Consider the following 20,051-nt stretch of genomic DNA (forward strand, 5'->3'; position numbering starts at 1 on the left):
CTTTGGATAAAAGCGTCTGCTAAATGGCATATTATATTATTATTATTATTATCCTCCCTTCAGGAAACGCTCATCAGTCTGTCTTCCCCAAATGCCTCATCTTTAATATTATGTTAGTGTTTTTCGAAGATATAGATTGTGAATTGTATCTTATTCTTTCCAAACCCTTTGTTTTTGCCATGTCTCAGATGTATCCTACTCAACAACATGCTAGTGTACTAAGATGCATGCTGTTTTTCTTTCAGCCCTCACTCAATCCTAATGCAGAACGAGAGGTTAACCATAAAGCTGTTGCCACTGGAGTATGGGGTGAGCTACCAGTGTATTATCTCTCCATTCTCCAACTTGATTTGACTTTGATGCAGTTTTCTCCTTTAGTTGCCCTTTTTGGACCAAATAGTCTTAATACCTATTTAATTAATATATTATTATGAAAACTGTACCTTAAAAAAAAAAAGTACTTATAAGGCAAATTGAAAAGGTGTTCCATCTTTCATTCTGCTCTGTCTGTTCAGAACACCCGCCCAACCCTCAATCCAGGGGCTCTAAAATGATGGTGATCAAACGCGTCTCCAAGGAGGAGCCCACAACAGCAACGTCCTGCACGGCCACGCCCCAACAACAACAAGCCTTGTCCCGCAACGGCCCCTCCATCTACAAGGCCCCCATCCCAAACTCTGTCAGTCTTCCAGTTAAGGTGAGATTGTCAGGTCCCGGTTGCATAAAACATTTAAAGTCCCTTAAAGTCTCCTTAAAGGCCCATTGCAGTCAAATAAGGGATTTTCCTGTGTTTTATATATACATTTCCACACTGAGATTGAAATGGTACTATAAAATTATGATAATTCCCTTTTAGTGTAAGAGCTGTTTGAAAATATATTTCAGCCTGTTGTGGTGGGATGGAGTTTTGGCCTGCCTGTTGACAATGGACCATTAAGAGTTCCAAAACCTTTCTGCCAATAACGGCTATTTTTCAGTTTTCCCCTCCCCACTCAGACCACTCCCAGACAGTCCTAGCAAAATTCTTGCTTGAGAAATTGATCTTAGCTAAGAAGCTATTTTAATTGAAAAAGATCACAGTAAGGTACTTAATTGTTACCCAGAAATGTTTTGATATTGAGATAAAAACATTCCTCACAAGACTGGTCCTTTGTAGCTCAATTGGTAGAGCATGACGCTTGTAATGCCAGGGTAGTGGGTTTGATCCCCGGGACCACACATACGTAAAAATGTACGCACACATGACTGTAAGTCGCTTTGGATAAAAGCGTCTGCTAAATGGCATATTATTATAAGACTCATGAAAAGCTAGCCCGGTACCAGTTTTAAAAAATGAATGGAAGTATATATGCAGTGAGGGGAAAAAGGATTTGATCCCCTGCTGATTTTGTACATTTGCCCACTGACAAAGAAATGATCAGTCTATAATTTTAATGGGAGGTTTATTTGAACAGTGAGAGACAACAAAAGCAGGGGCAGGGGGACCTTGCGGGCGCTGCAGGATTTCAGTCCTTCACGGCGTAGTGTGTTACCAATTGTTTCCTTGGTGACTATGGTCCCAGCTGCCTTGAGATCATTGACAAGATCCTCCTGTGTTGTTCTGGGCTGATTCCTCACCGTTCTCATGATCATTGCAACTCCACGTGAGATCTTGCATGGAGCCCCAGGCTGAGGGAGATTGACAGTTATTTTGTGTTTCTTCCATTTGCGAATAATCACACCAACTGTTGTCACCTTCTCACCAAGATGCTTGGCGATGGTCTTGTAACCCTTTTCCAGCCTTGTGTAGGTCTACAATCTTGTCCCTGACATCCTTGGAGAGCTCTTTGGTCTTGGCCATGGTGGAGAGTTTGGAATCTGATTGATTGATTGCTTCTGTGGACAGGTGTCTTTTATACAGGTAACAAGCTGAGATTAGGAGCACTCCCTTTAAGAGTGTGCTCCTAATCTCAGCTCGTTACCTGTATAAAAGACACATGGGAGCCAGAAATCTTTCTGATTGAGAGGGGGTCAAATACTTATTTCCCTCATTAAAATGCAAATCAATTTATAAAAATGTTTACATGCGTTTTTCTGGATTTTTTGTTGTTATTCTGTCTCACTGTTCAAATAAACCTACCATTGAAATTATAGACTGATCATTTATTTGTCAGTGGGAAAATGTACAAAATCAGCAGGGGATCAAATACTTTTTTCCCTCACTGTACAGGCCCGTCTGAAGTTTGCCAATGAACATCTGAATGATTCAGAGGAGAACTGGGGCAAAGTGTTGTGGTCAGATGAGACCAAAATCGAGCTCTTTGGCATCAACTCAACTCGCCATGTTTGGAGGAGGAGGAATGCTGCCTATGACCCCAAGAACACCATCCCTACCGTCAAACATGGAGGTGGAAACATTATGCTTTGGGGGTGTTTTTCTGCTAAGGGGACAGGACAACTTCACCGCATCAAAGGGACGATGGACGGGGCCATGTACCGTCAAATCTTGGGTGAGAACCTCCTTCCCTCAGCCAGGGCATTGAAAATGGGTCGTGGATGGGTATTCCAGCATGACAATGACCCAAAACACACGGCCAAGGCAACAAAGGAGTGGCTCAAGAAGAAGCACATTAAGGTCCTGGAGTGGCCTAGCCAGTCTCCAGACCTTAATCCCATTGAAAATCTGTGGAGGGAGCTGAAGGTTTGAGTTGCCAAACGTCAGCCTTGAAACCTTAATGACTTGGAGAAGATCTGCAAAGAGGAGTGGGACAAAATCCCTCCTGAGATGTGTGCAAACCTGGTGGCCAACTACAAGAAACGTCTGACCTCTGATTGCCAACAAGTCATGTTTTGCAGAGGGGTCAAATACTTATTTCCCTCATTAAAATGCAAATCAATTTATATAACATTTTTGACATGCATTTTTCTGGATTTTGTTGTTTTTATTCTGTCTCTCACTGTTCAAATAAACCTACCATTAAAATTAGAAACTGATCATGTCTTTGTCAGTGGGCAAACGTACAAAATCAGCAGGGGATCAAATACTTTTTTCCCTCACCGTAGAAGTAGTTTACTGCAACGAAAAAAGTGTAGCACTTTTTTTTGTTTACTACATGATTCAATATGTGTTATATCATAGTTTTGATGTCTAAACTATTATTCTACAATGTAGAAAATAGTAAAAATAAAGAAAAACCCTGAAATGAGTAGGTGTGTCCAAACTTCACTGATACTGTACTTCCATTCATTTTTTAAAGATAGTACCCAGCTACCTTCAGACTAGTTATGAGAGGCTTGTGGGCATCCTAGAGCAAAGCAATCGACATGTACGTGTTCTTGAGAGACTCACCTTCCCACAGATGGGTCATATTATTGTGTAGCCCAAACTGTTCAGACGCTACAGACAGAATTTGGCAGATCGGCTGTACCGACTTCAGACGAGTCCCGTACACCAACGTGTTCGTGGGAGTCTCATCTTTCCATAGAGGGCTTGATAGTTTGTACGCCAAACCATTCAGACACTGACTTTTTCCACATTTTGTTACGTTACAGCCTTATTCTAAAATTGATTAAATCGTTTTTATCTCATCAATCTACACACAATAGCCCATAATGACGGAGCTCTATGGACAATTCCTTTGACCTCATGGGTTGGTTTTTGCTCTGACATGCGCTGTCAACTGTGGGACCTTTTATATAGACAGGTGTGTGCCTTTCCAAATTATGTCCAATCAATTTAATTTACTGCAGGTGGACTCATATCAAGTTGTAGAAACATCTCAAGGATCATCAATGGAAACAGGATGCACCTGAGCTCACTTTCGAGTCTCATAGTAAAGGATTTGATTACTTATGTAAATAAGGTATTTCTTTTTTCATTTTTTTTATGCATTTGCAAACATTTCTAAAAACCTTTTTTCTCTTTTGTCATTATGGGGTATTGTGTGTAGATTGAGTAAATTTGTTTATTTAATCCATTTTATAATAAGGCTGTAAGTGAACAAAATGTGGAAAAAGTCAAGGTCTGAATACTTGCTTTCTGCTGCTAGCTAGCTGCTGCTGTTGCGCAGCAACCAAGTTACTGGTCCCCTGGACTCTGAGATTCAGCTGAAAAGATGTTAGCATTGTCAGAAATGCTACAAAAAGTTAGCACATCGTTGGTTCTTAGTGGACAGAAATCAGCACGTGAGAGCTATACATTTTATAAAAACTGTTGCATCTACAAACTAAGTAAATCAGATTTTTCTCTTAATCCAATGTTCACTTTAGAATTTGAAAATAGGTAGGCGCAGAAAATACTCAAACTCAATTGCTAACGCCCTGGTAAAAAATCTGGTATGTGGTTCTCTGTATCGGCCGGACAGCTCATGACGAGAGGTGTGCTGTGTATTTCCAATCAAGGTGATTTGCGAATTTTCATCAACATTGGTGTCATATTGGCTTAGATATGATGATAGGGAGATTTGAATGTAACATTGAGCTTCAACAAATGCATATATTTTTGTGGGGAATAGCCCACACAATAATTGATTGACTAATTGCTGTTTTCTAGGCGAGTCGCTCCAGCTCATCGTCCCCAGTGAACAAGGGCAGTCAGCCGCGGCTCATGATGCGTCTGACACGCATGCGCTTGGACCGCAAGAGCCACTTCCTCAAAGCCCTCAAACAGGACATGGTGGACGAGGAGGACCTCCATCATAACTGCAAGGTGTGTGCGTGCCTGCGTGCACGTCATGCACAGAGAAACTCTACTTTTCCTCATCAACAAATGTACAGAGAAAAAGGTTTAAAGGTGTATGTATCAGACCAACTTAACTGACATCACTTTGAATGGCTAGCATACAAATAATTAGTTTTTGTAACAGTTACCCTTAGACTGCGATCATAACGCCGTCTTTGATGCCTTATGCATCTGTATGACAACCGACTCAGTCATCCACCCATAATTGTGTCATTTTGAAATGGTTATGTCAATGAAAAGTCAGGCTCAACATTGTACTCTTGTCTGTGACAGGTAAAAAAAAATTGTTGGACAAGTAGAATATAGATTTAAGTTGTCCGAATGGACAAGTAAAAATAGTCACTATCAAACAATTACTCCGATCACAAGTGTATCAAAGTGTCCTCTGCATGCGACATGTTGTGCGCTGTTCTCCCAATTTCTGCAGAGTGCATCGGAGTAGAATTGTTAGGGGCTATTGTATTGACAGGCACCGCTTTTGCCAGTGTAAAAATATTGTAATAATTATATTCTGTAGTCCAGTGGTCACCAACCGGTCGCTCTTCAAGGCATTCCTAGTTGATCACCAAACATTTCTGTAGAAAAGCCAACGAAAAAGGCTTGCGTTCCTTATTTATTTTTATTTTTATTTTTTTCCGCTGTTGGCGGTAGGTGCACTTGATTCAGAAGCCCTGCGCACTGGACTTCTGTTCCCATTTTGGGATCTGTGGCTAAATCAAGTGTGCCTACTGCGCTGGCCGATCGGATAACTCAAATCACTGTGCCAACAGCTTCCTCGGCCACAGCAAAGTTTGATACGTGAGATTTCATAACTTTTAAAAACATGACCAGAGAGAGGCTGTCAAAGAATACAGCAAAGAGCTGCTGTTTTTATGAGTGAGTTCATGTCTACGTTTTTATTCAGCACTGTCAGCACAAATTACTAAACATAAAACGCGCTTCCACTTGTCCTGCAGCTGCAATAAATGAGTAGCCAAGTGTATCGATAGCCCTGCGTTTTTATTATTACTAGCAGCTCGTCGTGTCTATTTTAATATCGAGGAATATTTCACTTTCTCAGGTCATAGGAACAACATGAATCTGTGCATGAGGCAGATGCGTTGCGACTCCAGTTTCGCTATTAGGTGGAAGACTGGGTCCACTCTCTCTGGTCAGTCTCACCTGAGGAAAGTGTTGTGGTAATTATTCTAATCAAAGGAGAGAGACTTTGTTATTTCTTCAAACAATCATTCTTTAATATTGATGATTTAATGATTGCAATAATGAAGCTGGCCGATCTCACACTGAAGTGTGATGCTGAGAGCTCCACGAGCAGATTCGGGTTACACCTTTTATAGCAAAGTCATCCTCCTCAATGTTCATGACAAACAACAGATGCGTGGAATGGGTCAAAAGGTTAGGATTTGTATGAAAGCAATGAATAATTCACAGCAGACAGTATCTGCTGTGAAGACTGTTCTCATTGTATGGAAACCAGGGTTTGGCCCTCAAGACGAGGTTCTTATCAACTATTCATAACAGATCTCATCCCTGATACATTATACACACAGACACCAATCCAGTCTATGAAATGCAGGCTCAGTCAGACCGGAGACATCTCCCTCTCACAGACCACTAATCATAGAATGCAATGTGGCTGTTGGTTTTATCACCTAGCCATCACTTAATCAGTTGCCAGCCCAAGCTTCAGAGGCTCCTCTCAGTTCACACAAATACAGATGAGCGAGTTCTAACAACCCTATTCTATTGCATAAAACAACCATTCGATGCATAAACAGTATTATAACAATTTTGTAATTTCTCTACCACAATCCCCATTTTGAGACTTCTCTCAACTTAAAATAAAATTACAAGGTTTAAAATACATTAATACACGTATTCAAACCTTATAAGGCAGCAGGTCACACCACACACACACACACGTGAATAGGGTGAGTGCTCTGCAATACTGAGGCTGGCCGACCCCACACTATTGCACTAGTGAACTCAGCAAAAAAATAAACATCCTCTCACTGTCAACTTTGTTTATTTTCAGCAAACTTAACGTGTAAATATTCTGGGACATTTCTGGGGGGAATGGCCCTAGCCCTCACATTCCGATCCAACAGGTCCCAGACGTGCTGAATGGGATTGAGATCCGGGCTCTTCGCTGGCCATGGCAGAACACTGACATTCCTGTCTTGCAGGAAATAACAAGCAGTATGGCTGGTGGCATTGTCATGCTGGAGGTTCATGTCAGGATGAGCCTGCAGGAAGGGTACCACATGAGGGAGGAGGATGTCTTCCCTGTAATGCACAGCGTTGAGATTGCCTTCAATGACAACAAGCTCAGTCCGATGATGCTGTGACACACCGCCCCAGACCATGACGGACCCTCCACCTCCAAATCGATCCCGCTCCAGAGTACAGGCCTCGGTTTAATGCTCATTCCTTCGACGATAAACGTGAATCCGACCATCACCCCTGGTGAGACAAAACCGTGACTCGTCAGTAAAGAGCACTTTTTGCCAGTTCTGTCTTGTCCAGTGACGGTGGGTTTTTGCCCATAGGCGACGTTGTTGCCGGTGATGTCTGATGAGGACCTGCCTTACAACAGGCCTACAAGCCCTCAGTCCAGCTTCTCTCAGCCTATTGCGGACAGTCTGAGCACTGATGGAGGGATTGTGCGTTCCTGGTGTAACTCAGGCAGTTGTTGTTGCCATCCTGTACCTGTCCCGCAGGTGTGATGTTCGGATGTACCGATCCTGTGCAGGTGTTGTTACACGTGGTCTGCCACTGCGAGGACAATCAGCTGTCCGTCCTGTCTCCCTGTAGCGCTGTCTTAGGCGTCTCACAATATGGACATTGCAATGTATTGCCCTGGCCATATCTGCAGTCCTCATGCCTCCTTGCACCATGCCTAAGGCACATTCATGCAGATGAGCAGGGACCCTGGGCATCTTTCTTTTGGTGTTTTTCAGAGTCAGTAGAAAGGCCTCTTTAGTGTCCTAGGTTTTCATAACTGTGACCTTAATTGCCTACCGTCTGTAAGCTGTTAGTGTCTTAACGACCGTTCCACAGGTGCATGTTCATTAATTGTTTATGGTTCATTAAACAAGCATGGGAAACAGTGTTTAAACCCTTTACAATGAAGATCTGTGAAGCTATTTGGATTTTTACGAATTATCTTTGAAAGACAGGGTCCTGAAAAAGGGACATTTTTTGTGTGTGATTTATATTACCATTATAAATGACCATCCGTTGGTTCATTGAGCTTTTTACCTTAACATAAAATTATCCTTAATTGGGAACGATATAAACATTAAAATATCGTTAAGAAATTCTCAGCAATGTAAATCATTTTTCATCAGTACGAAACACAATCATCATGTTGATACTGAGCACGCTCCCATTGGTCAGCATGGTGGAAATAACTATTTCCATCCCCATAACACCATCTGTAGAAACTAAAATGTGCGTATTTGTTGGACAAATCCAGGTAGTGACTCCCGGTTTAAGTAACATTTATTCTGTTTAGGGCCTAATGAAAATGACCCAGGACAAGCATCATGAATCCACTATAAGGCAACACCTATGGACTCTGTTTCATTAGCATAAACCTGCTATAGTTCCTGAGTATTATGATTAAAATAAAAAATGTAATTTGGTCATGTATATAGGTCAAATAGATTAGGATCAGTTTCACTCTCAGGATCAGAGTTCACCCTCTCCATTCACCAGGACATGCTGAGAATAGTGTCAATATCTTTAGTACACAACTTCTTTACCCGCGTCACAATAGCATAACAACAATCAAAACAATCAATCCATAACATATTATTTGCTTCACTCATATGATTATTAACAAACTAAAAACTTACTCAAATCAATTAGTCAGTTTTCAAAAAATCATTCAGTTTCCAAATCATAATCAAAACCCTATTTTAGTTATCCAAACCAAATGTAGAATGACAATGCCTAGTGATTCACATTGGTCCTGTCACTCAAAGTTAAAACCCTCAACTTAGCACACATCGACACTGAATGTACATTTATATTAACATAATTACAGATCAGAATCTTAATGCATTCTTAATCTAAATTACTGTAAGTTTAGCAGTGTGTAGTCCTCTACAATCAACCTGATACCCCAAAATAAACAATTTTAGACAAGCCTAAAGCAGTTATGGGCACAGTTGACCAACACCCTCCTTCCCCGGCACTCAATCTTCTGGTGTCTCTTCATTTTCTTCTTCAGATAGCATTGTAGTTCAAAGTGGATGGCCCATGATAAGTCCCAATTTCATTGTCTCACCTGGGCCGCCCACTACCTTTACCACCCATTACGTCTTGTCCATTTGCCAACCAGTATACCAGCAACATGAGAGAAGTTTGGAACTGATCTCTCGTCATGCTCACCACACGTGGACTCCTGTCGCACTCCTGAGAGAAAAGGTATGAGAGAGAAGGCAGTTGATAGCTTCGATTGGATGCTGTGTACAGGTTGCTGGCTCGGACTCAGGTCTCACGGTAGAAGTGGTGCAGGACCATACTGAACGGCATTTTCTTCAGCCGGTCAGAGGGGGTTTTGAGGTTCAGACCGTTCTTGGCCGAATGATCCCTTTTATGCATCTAGATACCATCTGTAGTCACCTTCACCATAACCTCGGGAGAGGACAGATCAGAACAACAGTTTAGTTCAGTTCATTTCTGATTCAGGGAATCCAGACAAGCATTGACTGTATGACAAATTATTACTTTTACCAATATTCTTAATACAAATTTCTAAGACAAGAATAACAACACGTTCTGTTGAAACTATTTTTTAAATTGGCTTGTACTCCCCTATCACACTGTTGACCTCACCGCAGAGTCACAGGATCAGGAAGTTAGACCGCTAATCCTTAGGGAGTAATCTCGATCATCCATCAGACCCAATCTGGTGAGATTTGTATCGAAACAGAACAAACAACACAACAATGCACTCCTTCATATATCACTCGATACACTTCTATATATCACTCAAGGTGTGTAAAACTTCAATCCAAAAACCTTCAGAGGACCAGTAACACCTCCATTTTGACACGACTCACATCGTGATTAAATAATAAATTTAAAAAAAGAGTCACTAAATTAACACCACTAACATATATTCATAACAAGTGTGTTGTGTGTGGGTATTTGCAAAAACAAACAAAAATGGCCAGGCCTTATTTAATTTGGGCGCTCCCTTTACGGCAGAATACGGATACCTTTATACTTACAAAACTGCCGAATTTCACTAACTGCTCTCCCCAAGACCAGTCTCGGGAAACATTTCAAAGAGAGCGATAATGACTAACCCCTCTCCTGGAAGAGAAAGTGTACATTTCGTTAATATTCACTCTGCTACATCTTAATCAGCAACCCAAAAGTTGTAATTACAAACAAAACATGATAATGATTAGTCCACTGTACTCCCTCCAATCATTAATTGTTTGTTTTAATCCACCCCAATGTTTATGTAATCTTATTTAGACACAACGACATTTATCTGACTGGTCTCTCTTTTCCCCAAGATTTTCCGTATCCACCACACCACAATGCCCTTCATGTTCATGAACAAACATTTTAAAAGGTAATTTTAGGTTTGGTAGCCCCAATGCTGTTGCTTGACAGAATTGCTTCTTAAAAACTTGACTAACACTTACTCCCAATATTAACTCCAATCTAATTTCCCGTAAGGTAAAGTTAAAACACATCAGATGGTACAGCGTCCCGTTAAGCAGAACAAACACTTTCTAAAATAAACAAACCCAGAACCCCTTTCCAGAAATCGTATTATTGTAACCTGTTGCATTGATTTTGTAAAAATAGAAACCTATTAATTAACAAATCTAGAACCTTCAACAAGTTCGTGCTGTCTCATCAGCGTAATAGTCAAAACTAACTGTAATCCACATCAATTACTTTACACTGTTCCATGTAATGGAAACAGATTATCATTTTAGAATACATTAACTTGTTTGCTTTAATCACTGGTGTTACCCAAACTATAGAATTAAGTACTAATTATTAGAAATCGTCAAAGAACATCTCCGCATTCAACTTAGTCATACCACTACAACAAACTTAACCCACTTCGTCCTTTACAGCCTCATAGAGCCCAGCGAGCATGACTCGCTTTCACCAGCGGACTAAAACATGGAAACTCTTCTATTCTTTCCAGTATAAAAAATTAATAACATAAATCATTCTCAAACAACGTTCTCTAACGTAAGGATTAAAAAATTTAAAAAATAACTTGACAACTTTCTCTACTCTTTCTGCTTCACACTCATGAAATGTCCATGAGTTTAAAATTAACATGTAATGCGCCAAGTTTATAAAATACATCAGTCAATCCATAAGGAAAAATATACATTTCGATGGGTGCTAAAATAGTTCACAATACTAGAGCCTCTTTCAGCCCACAACTTAAATTAATTGTATTATAGCCTTGTATTATCATGCAATAATTAATACCCATGTTTAGTTATTAATTATGATCATGGTCGCAGCTCTACCACAATTGCCTGTCCACTATTATTAGAATGCATTAGATATAGGTAATAGTCCCTTCTGAGTAGACAACAGGTAATAAAACAAACACTGACTATTGTCGACAAGCATACATTCAATATATATCCATAGTATTAATATTCAATGTAGTGATTTAAATTACGACCCCATTCTCAGTAGTTTCCACCAGCAAACCATTAGGCAACACAAAAAATGATTACCTCGATATTGTCCAGCTATTCATGTTGAACAAATTAGCCTTTCAATTTGACCCAAGCAAGCAGCTAAATCGTTCAGTATACAGTGGGGAGAGCAAGTATTTGATACACTGCCGATTTTGCAGGTTTTCCTACTTACAAAGCATGTAGAGGTCTGTAATTATTATCATAGGTACACTTCAACTGTGAGAGACGGAATCTAAAACAAAAATACAGAAAATCACATTGTATGATTTTTAAGTAATGAATTTGCATTTTATTGCATGACGTAAGTATTTGACACATTAGAAAAGCAGAACTTAATATTTGGTACAGAAACCTTTGTTTGCAATTACAGAGATCATACGTTTCCTGTAGGTCTTGATCAGGTTTGCACACACTGCAGCAGGGATTTTGGCCCACTCCTCCATACAGACCTTCTCCAGATCCTTCAGGTTTCGGGGCTGTCGCTGGGCAATACGGACTTTCAGCTCCCTCCAAAGATGTTCTATTGGGTTCAGGTCTGGAGACTGGATAGGCCTCTCCAGGACCTTGGGATGCTTCTTACGGAGCCACTCCTTAGTTGCCCTGGCTGTGTGTTTCGGGTCGTTGTCATGCTGGAAGACCCAGCCACGACCCATCTTCAATGCTCTTACTGAGGGAAGGAGGTTGTTGGCCAAGATCTCGCGATACATGGCCCCATCCATCCTCCCTCAATACGGTGCAGTCGCCCTGTCCCCTTTGCAGAAAAGCATCCCCAAAGAATGATGTTTCCACCTCCATGCTTCACGGTTGGGATGGTGTTCTTGGGGTTGTACTCATCCTTCTTCTTCCTCCAAACACAGCGAGTGGAGTTTAGACCAAAAAGCTATATTCTTGTCTCATCAGACCACATGACCTTCTCCCATTCCTCCTCTGGATCATCTAGATGGTCATTGGCAAACTTCAGACGGGCCTGGACATGCGCTGGCTTGAACAGGTGGACCTTGCGTGCGCTGCAGGATTTTAATCCATGACGGCGTAGTGTGTTACTAATGGTTTTCTTTGAGACTGTGGTCCCAGCTCTCTTCAGGTCATTGACCAGGTCCTGCCGTGTAGTTCTGGGCTGATCCCTCACCTTCCTCATGATCATTGATGCCCCACGAGGTGAGATATTGCATGGAGCCCCAGACCGATTGACTGTCATCTTGAACTTCTTCCATTTTATAATAATTGCGCCAACAGTTGTTGCCTCCTCACCAAGCTGCTTGCCTATTGGCCTGTAGCCCATCCCAGCCTTGTGCAGGTCTACAATTTTATCCCTGATGTCTTTACACAGCTCTCTGGTCTTGGCCATTGTGGAGAGGTTGGAGTCTGTTTGATTGAGTGTGTGGACAGGTGTCTTTTATACAGGTAACGAGTTCAAACAGGTGCAGTTAATATAGGTAATGAGTGGAGAACAGGAGGGCTTCTTAAAGAAAAACTAACAGGTCTGTGAGAGCTGGAATTCTTACTGGTTGGTAGGTGATCAAATACTTATGTCATGCAATAAAATGCAAATTAATTACTTAAAAATCATACAATGTTATTTTCTGGATTTTTGTTTTAGATTCCGTCTCTCACAGTTGAAGTGTACCTATGATAAAAATTACTGACCTCTACATGCTTTGTAAGTAGGAAAACCTGCAAAATCGGCAGTGTATCAAATACTTGTTCTCCCCACTGTATATCTTAAAACAAACACTGGCTGCTAGATCTAAGCAAAACATACCAATAGTTGAATTACAATCAGAAACCCAGATTTTTGTCAGTAAGATAGACCCTATGCCTATTGAAATGACAAGTAAATCCAATTACAATGGTTTGTTGTCTTTACATCTGGAACATAATAATGACACCATTACCAGAAAACAGCCTTAAAGTTCGTCCAAGTGTTTCTTTGCAAAGACTAACACTTACTCAAAGGGAATACATTTGCAGTCAACGAGTTGAATCGACATTCATTGATTTGGAAACAGATCTGGAGAGTTTAATAAAAGCGGATTATCTTTTCCCCTGCGACATAATGAAATTCCTTTATTACACCACATGCGCTCTGCAATGATAATTATTTTGGAAACCCTAAGTTAGGCTTTGTACTACGTTATAAGTTACGTAGAGATTCCACCTTATTTCGCTGTAACTGTATGGAAAAGGGGTTTATTCGATAAATATATCAACTCCTCATACGGCGGAAAAAAACTAATTTCCAGGCCTTATGGGCAGTTTTGTGTTTTAATGTATTACCCGGGTGGAGAAAATCCCATAAGCATTTTATAGTTACATCGGTTAATTCCCCATACTTTACCAAAAGTGGACATACGCCAATCAGTTTTCTGAGACCATTTCCCAGATAATGCTCTAACCTTGTCTTTATCAAATGATCCATAAACGGACCACTCTGAACCTCTCAGAATACTTTGTACACCCCTTACGTACATCTACGTATGGGTGCACAAGTTGGTATATGAATATTATACGTGTCATTATTACTTCATCAAATCTGTAGGAATAGATTATACACATACAATTTGTCACGTTTTCATATATTCACAGAATCCATATATAACGTTAGAAATCTTAGTTACTCACACCCACCACTCTATGTGCGTTGTCAACGACTCTCAATCAGAACCCAAAAACCTTGGTTTCCCGGATGCTGCCCGGCGGGTCATGGGATCCTCAACGGGTCTCAACATACCACGGCAAAGTGTAGCCTCCCAGAAGCTATAGACATGCCGCTACTGTCTAAAATAACGTCCCGCGCTCAATACCACCCTGTGATATTCAATGATGGGCAGTGATGGACGGAGCCCCAAGATAACTTATCTAAATTTAAATAAGATTGTTATACACGTTTCTATATCTTATTATCCAAACCACAGATTAAGACTTATTTCCACATTCACACAACTCTCATATCACATTCACACAATGCTATTCCCAAACACACTTAATCAATATTTGTATAACATGCAGGAATATTTTCTTCTATAACAGGGCCCAAATTTGGAATGTCAAATCTATTACATTAACATTTTACCATAACCAATTTTCCCATAATCATAAATCTCCTCTAAGGTTTCCAAATTTGGGAAACCTGCAGGGATCGGTCCCACCAAGATACAATAGCCGGACCATACCCTAAAAGACTGGCCGAAATACAATGTCTAGAAGTCAGATACACCGGTATGCGCGACCTGTTCCCCTCAATTGAAGATCGCCGACATTCCTAGGGTTCATAATAAGATACATTTTTATCTTTTCCAAACCTACTCCACGTCCCTCAGGAATACTTTAAAGACAATGAACACCCTTTTCTCCTAACTGCCCACTTCTTACCTAGGTAAATAAGAGACTATACTTCTCTTTTCAACCTAGGATAAGGGTAACACTTAGGTACGTGACATTTTTATTTTCTTGCCCACTCAACATTTTCGCCTAAACTGCCCACTCAACATTAACAATGTTCAATTAGTACTATTAATTCTGTGCACTTTCAAGTTTAATTATTGAAAGAAATCAGTCTCACCCTTCATCTGATTCTGTTCGAAATGATGTATCCATTCAGCCGACGCTCCCAGCCAGGTGGGGATCCAATCAGCTCCATCTAGTGGAGTATAGCTTCCCCGGCTGCATCTAATGCAACTCCGGTGCACGGTTAACCTGGATATCCCCGGGAGCAATCAGCAAAATGAAGATTATCATTCCCTCCTCATCACCAAATTGTTGTGGTAATTATTCTAATCAAAGGAGAGAGACTTTGTTATTTCTTCAAACAATCATTCTTTAATATCTATTAATTATTGCAATAATTGGTATTGGTATTTTATTAGGATCCCCATTAGCTTTTGCAAAAGCAGCAGCAACTCTTCCTGGGGTCCACACAAAGCATGAAACATGACATAATACAAAACATTAAAAGACAAGAACAGCTCAAAGACAGAACTACATAAAACATTTTTTTAAAGGCACAAGTAGCCTACATATCAATACATACACACAAACTATCTAGGTAAAATAGGGGAGATCCCACACTCTGAAGTGTAATGCCGAGAGCGCCACGAGCAGATTCGGGTTACACCTTTTATAGCAACGTACATCCTCCTGAATGTCCATGACAAACAACATATGTGTGGAATGGGTCAAAAGGTTAGGATTTGTATGAAAGCAATGAATAATTCACAGCAGACAGTATCTGCTGTGAAGACTGTTCTCATTGTATGGAAACCAGGGTTTGGCCCCCAAGACGAGGTTCTTATCAACTATTCATAACAGATCTTGTCCCTGATACCTTATACACACAGACACCAGTCCAGTCTATGAAATGCAGGCTCAGTCAGACCAGCGACATCTCCCGCTCACACACCACTAATCATAGAATGGAATGTGGCTGTTGGATTTATCACCTAGCCATCACTTAATCAGTTGCTAGCCCAAGCTTCAGAGGCTCCTCTCAGTTCACACAGACACAGATGAGAGAATTCTAACAACCCTATTCTATTGCATAAAACAACCATTCAATGCATAAACAGTATTATAACATAATCTTGTAATTTCTCCACCACAAAAGGAAGGAGAGCGCAGGGACCGTGAGAGGCAGACACTGCTGCTCTCTGCCTCCCTCTGCTGAGACTAATGCTGTGTAATTTCCGACTGTTCAAGACAACTGGGAACTCTGAAAAAACAAGATCCGACTGGGAAAAATAGTTTTGAACGATCATCCAATTCGGAATTCCAAGTAGGAAACTCTGGGGTCTTTCTAGACCTCTGACTTTCCGACCTGAAGATCACTGACGTCATGAATTGATCTTGTTTTTTCCCCCGAGTTCCCTGTTGACTTGAAAGCACCATGACCATCAAGTGCTACACCAACTGATCTATTTTGTCATTAAAGCTTGAAATATAATATAGTCTAATAATAACAATATTGGCAGGCCAAGCATATGATGTGATAATGTATTAGGCCTACTGCACAAACCTCTTTCCTACAGAACGGTTTTTATTAGGTTAATGTTAAATTTTTAAAAAGTAATGTTTAAAAAAATTATCTGGGTGGTAGATCTCTGCCTACTTTTTGATTATGAAATCTGAGTCAAGATCACTAAGGTTGGTGACCACTGCTGTAGTCTATATAATTGTTTAAAAAACAGAATAAATCCCAAAGCTAATAATGAACTAAAATATAAACTCAACATGCAACAATTTCAAAGATTTTACGGAGTTACAGATCATATAAGAAAATCAGTAAATTCAAATAAAATCATTAGGCCCTAATCTATGGATTTCACATGACTGGGAATACAGATATGCATCTGTTGCTCACAGATATCTTTTAAAAAAGGAGGGGCGTGGATCAGAAAACCAGTCGGTATATGGTGTGACCACCATTTGCCTCATGCAGCGCAACACATTTCCTTCACATAGAGTTGATCAGGCTGTTGATTGTGGCCTGTAGAATGTTGTCCCACTCCTCTTCAATGGCTGTGCGAAGTTGCTAGATATTGGTGGGAACTGGAACACGCTGTCGAATGCGTCGATCCAGAATATCCCAAACATGGTATTTGGTATTTTATTAGGATCCCTATTAGCTGTTGCAAAAGCAGCAGCTACTCTTCCTGGGGTCCACACAAAACATTAAACATGACATAATACAGAACATTAATAGACAAGAACAGCTCAAGGACAGAACTACATAAAAAACTTTTAAAGGCACACGTAGCCTACATAGCAATATATACACAAACTATCTATGTCAAATAGGGGAGAGGTGTTGTACCATGAGGTGTTGCTTTATCTGTTTTTTGAAACCAGGTTTGCTGTTTATTTGTGCAATATGAGATGAAATGGAGTACCATGCAATAATGGCTCTATATAATACTGAACGCTTTCTTGTATTTGTTCTGGATTCGGGGACTGTGAAAAGACCCCTGGTGGCATGTCTGGTGGGGTAAGTGTGTGTGTCAGAGCTTTGTGTAAGTTGACAATGCAAACAATTTGGGATTTTCAACACATTGTTTCTTATAAAAAGAAGAACAGATGCAGTCAGTATCTCCTCAACTCTTAGCATAGAAAGACTGGCATGCATAGTATTTATATCAGCCCTCTGATTACAATGAAGAGCAAGACGTGCTGCTCTGTTCTGTGCCAGCTGCAGCTTAACTAGGTCATTCCTTGCAGCACTCGACCACATGACTGGACAATAATCAATATAAGACAAAACTAGAGCCTGCAGGACTTGCTTTAAAAAAAATCAGAGCATCTCTTTATTATGGACAGACCTCTCCCCATCTTTACAACCATTGAATCAATATGTTTTGACCATGACAGTTTACAATCTAAGGTAACACCAAGTAATTTAGTGTCCTCAACTTGTTCAACAGCCACACCATTCATTACCAAATACAATGCTCTTAGTTTTAGAGATGTCCAGGACAAGTATATTACTGGCCACCCATTCCAAAACATACTCAGTGGGTGACATGTCTGGTGAGTATGCAGGCCATGGAAGAACTGGGAAATGTTCAGCTTCCAGGAATTGTGTACAGATCCTTGCTACATTGGGCTGTGCATTATCATGCTGAAAAATGAGGTGATGGTGGCGGATGAATGGCACGACAATGGGCCTCAGGATCTCGTCACGGTATCTCTGTGCATTCAAATTACCATCGATAAAATGCAATTGTGTTTGTTGTCCGTAGCTTATGCCTGCCCATACCATAACCCCACTGCCACCACGGGCCACTCGGTTCACAACGTTGACATCAGCAAACCGCTCGCCCACACAATGCCATCTGCCCGGTACAGTTAAAACCGGGATTCATTTGTGAAGAGCACACTTCTCCAGTGTGCCAGTGGCGCCGAACTGCAGTCAGGTCAAGACCCTGGTGAGGACGACAAGCACGCAGATGAGCTTCCCTGAGAAGTCTTCTGACTGTGCAGAAATCCTTTGGTTGTGCAAACTCACAGTTTCATCAGCTGTCCGGGTGGCTGGTCTCAGATGATCCCGCAGGTGAAGAATCCGGATGTGGAGGTCCTGGGCTGGCGTGGTTACACGTGGTCTGCGATTGTGAGGCCGGTTGGTCGTACTGCCAAATTCTCTAAAATGACGTTGGAGTCGGCTTATGGAAGAAAATTAACATTCAATTCTCTGGCAACAGCTCTGGTGGGCATTCCTACAGTCAGCATGCCAATTGCACGCTCCCTCAACTTGAGACATCTGTGGCATTATGTTGTGTGACAGAACTGCACATTTTAGAGTGGCCTTTTATTGTCCCCAGCACAAGGTGCACCTGTGTAATGATCATGCTGTTTAATCAGCTTCTTGATTATGCCACGCGTGTCAGGTGGATGGATTATCTTGGCGAAGGAGAAATGCTCACTAACAGGGATGTAAACAAATTTGTGCCAAACGTTTAGAGAAATAAGCTTTTTGTGTATCTGGAAAATTTCTGGGATCTTTTATTTCAGCTCATGAAACATGGGACCAACACTACATGTTTAGTTTATATTTTTGTTCAGTTTATTAATCACACGCACTGGAAAAGACAGCCATCACAGTTTTGATGGCAATTATTGGAAAAAAGTGGGATCCCAGCCTTCCAGTGATGTTTGATTTATTTCTCAACTCCAGATATTGCACATTTGGCAGCGTTTTACAATCTGAGTGTATACAGGCATACAATCACAGCGGGAGAGGTCATCCACTCACCATTCGAGCGCATAAACGGTAGGCCTATATTCATTGTAAAGTTCACACAATTACACTGTATTTATAAATACACTGTAAAAATCACATGATTGTGGGATTTATTTATTTTAATTTTATTTACATTAAACAATTAAACAAGCATCAAGATCATATTTAGAGTCTGGTCTAGTTAATGATTAGCCCATTGGGGTAAACAATGCAGATGAGCAACCCCATGCTTCAGCCATGTAGCCACTATGCTGCATCAGGCTACAGGTGATAATGGTTATTGCTAAAATAGCACCCCTGCCTAATAATACGGACCATGTATAGGCCCTAAAGATATCACTTTTCATCAATATGTTATTGGGCTCATTTCTGGAGGGCAATATTATATTTTAAACAGTTTTTAATATGTTAATTAGGCTAAATGTCGTCATTGAGAGGAGGGATGGTTTTATTTTTGTTTTCCAAACAATTAGTGTAAATATCAGATTTTATGGTTGGGTATAATATAAGGTACTTGCCCAGACTGTAAATGAAAATGAAATCACCCTCGATTGAAATTCTGGGTGCATAACTCTTATTTCCTGTGATCTTGGCCTGGCCAGTAATTTTCTCATTCGGGCCAGTAGTTTTGACTTGGTACTGACCTGGTGTGCCACAGCAAATTTACCTGAATGTCAAGCCCTGCTTTTAGTAGATCTCCCCTGAAACCTGAATATTTTAGCCTTACAAGGATAAAGGTAAACATGTCTTAGTCAGCTACCTTGCTTTGAAGTACCTTACATTAGCCATTTGATCCCTGATTAATTGAATGAGGGAATTATTTTTTATGAAGACATTTAAAAGTATTTGGTTGATCATTTTAATGTTGCAATATTTTACATCCTCCAGGAGAGCTACT

At 40.6% G+C, this 20,051-nt stretch overlaps 1 protein-coding gene across 6 annotated transcripts in view; it reads left to right on the forward strand.

Annotated features, from left to right (window-relative positions):
- LOC121541394 (vasculin) overlaps window positions 1-20,051 on the forward strand; it is a 38,737-nt gene that overhangs the window by 14,173 nt on the left and 4,513 nt on the right. For all 6 annotated transcript variants that reach the window (XM_041850376.2, XM_041850371.2, XM_041850369.2 and 3 more), the window contains 3 exons: window positions 246-309; window positions 516-697; window positions 4,532-4,687. In XM_041850376.2, the coding sequence (XP_041706310.1) occupies window positions 246-309; window positions 516-697; window positions 4,532-4,687 (402 nt within the window). The remainder of the gene's footprint in view (window positions 1-245; window positions 310-515; window positions 698-4,531; window positions 4,688-20,051) is intronic.

The sequence above is a fragment of the Coregonus clupeaformis genome, chromosome 27, assembly GCF_020615455.1.
Source record: "Coregonus clupeaformis isolate EN_2021a chromosome 27, ASM2061545v1, whole genome shotgun sequence".
NCBI classification, from domain to species: domain Eukaryota; kingdom Metazoa; phylum Chordata; class Actinopteri; order Salmoniformes; family Salmonidae; genus Coregonus; species Coregonus clupeaformis.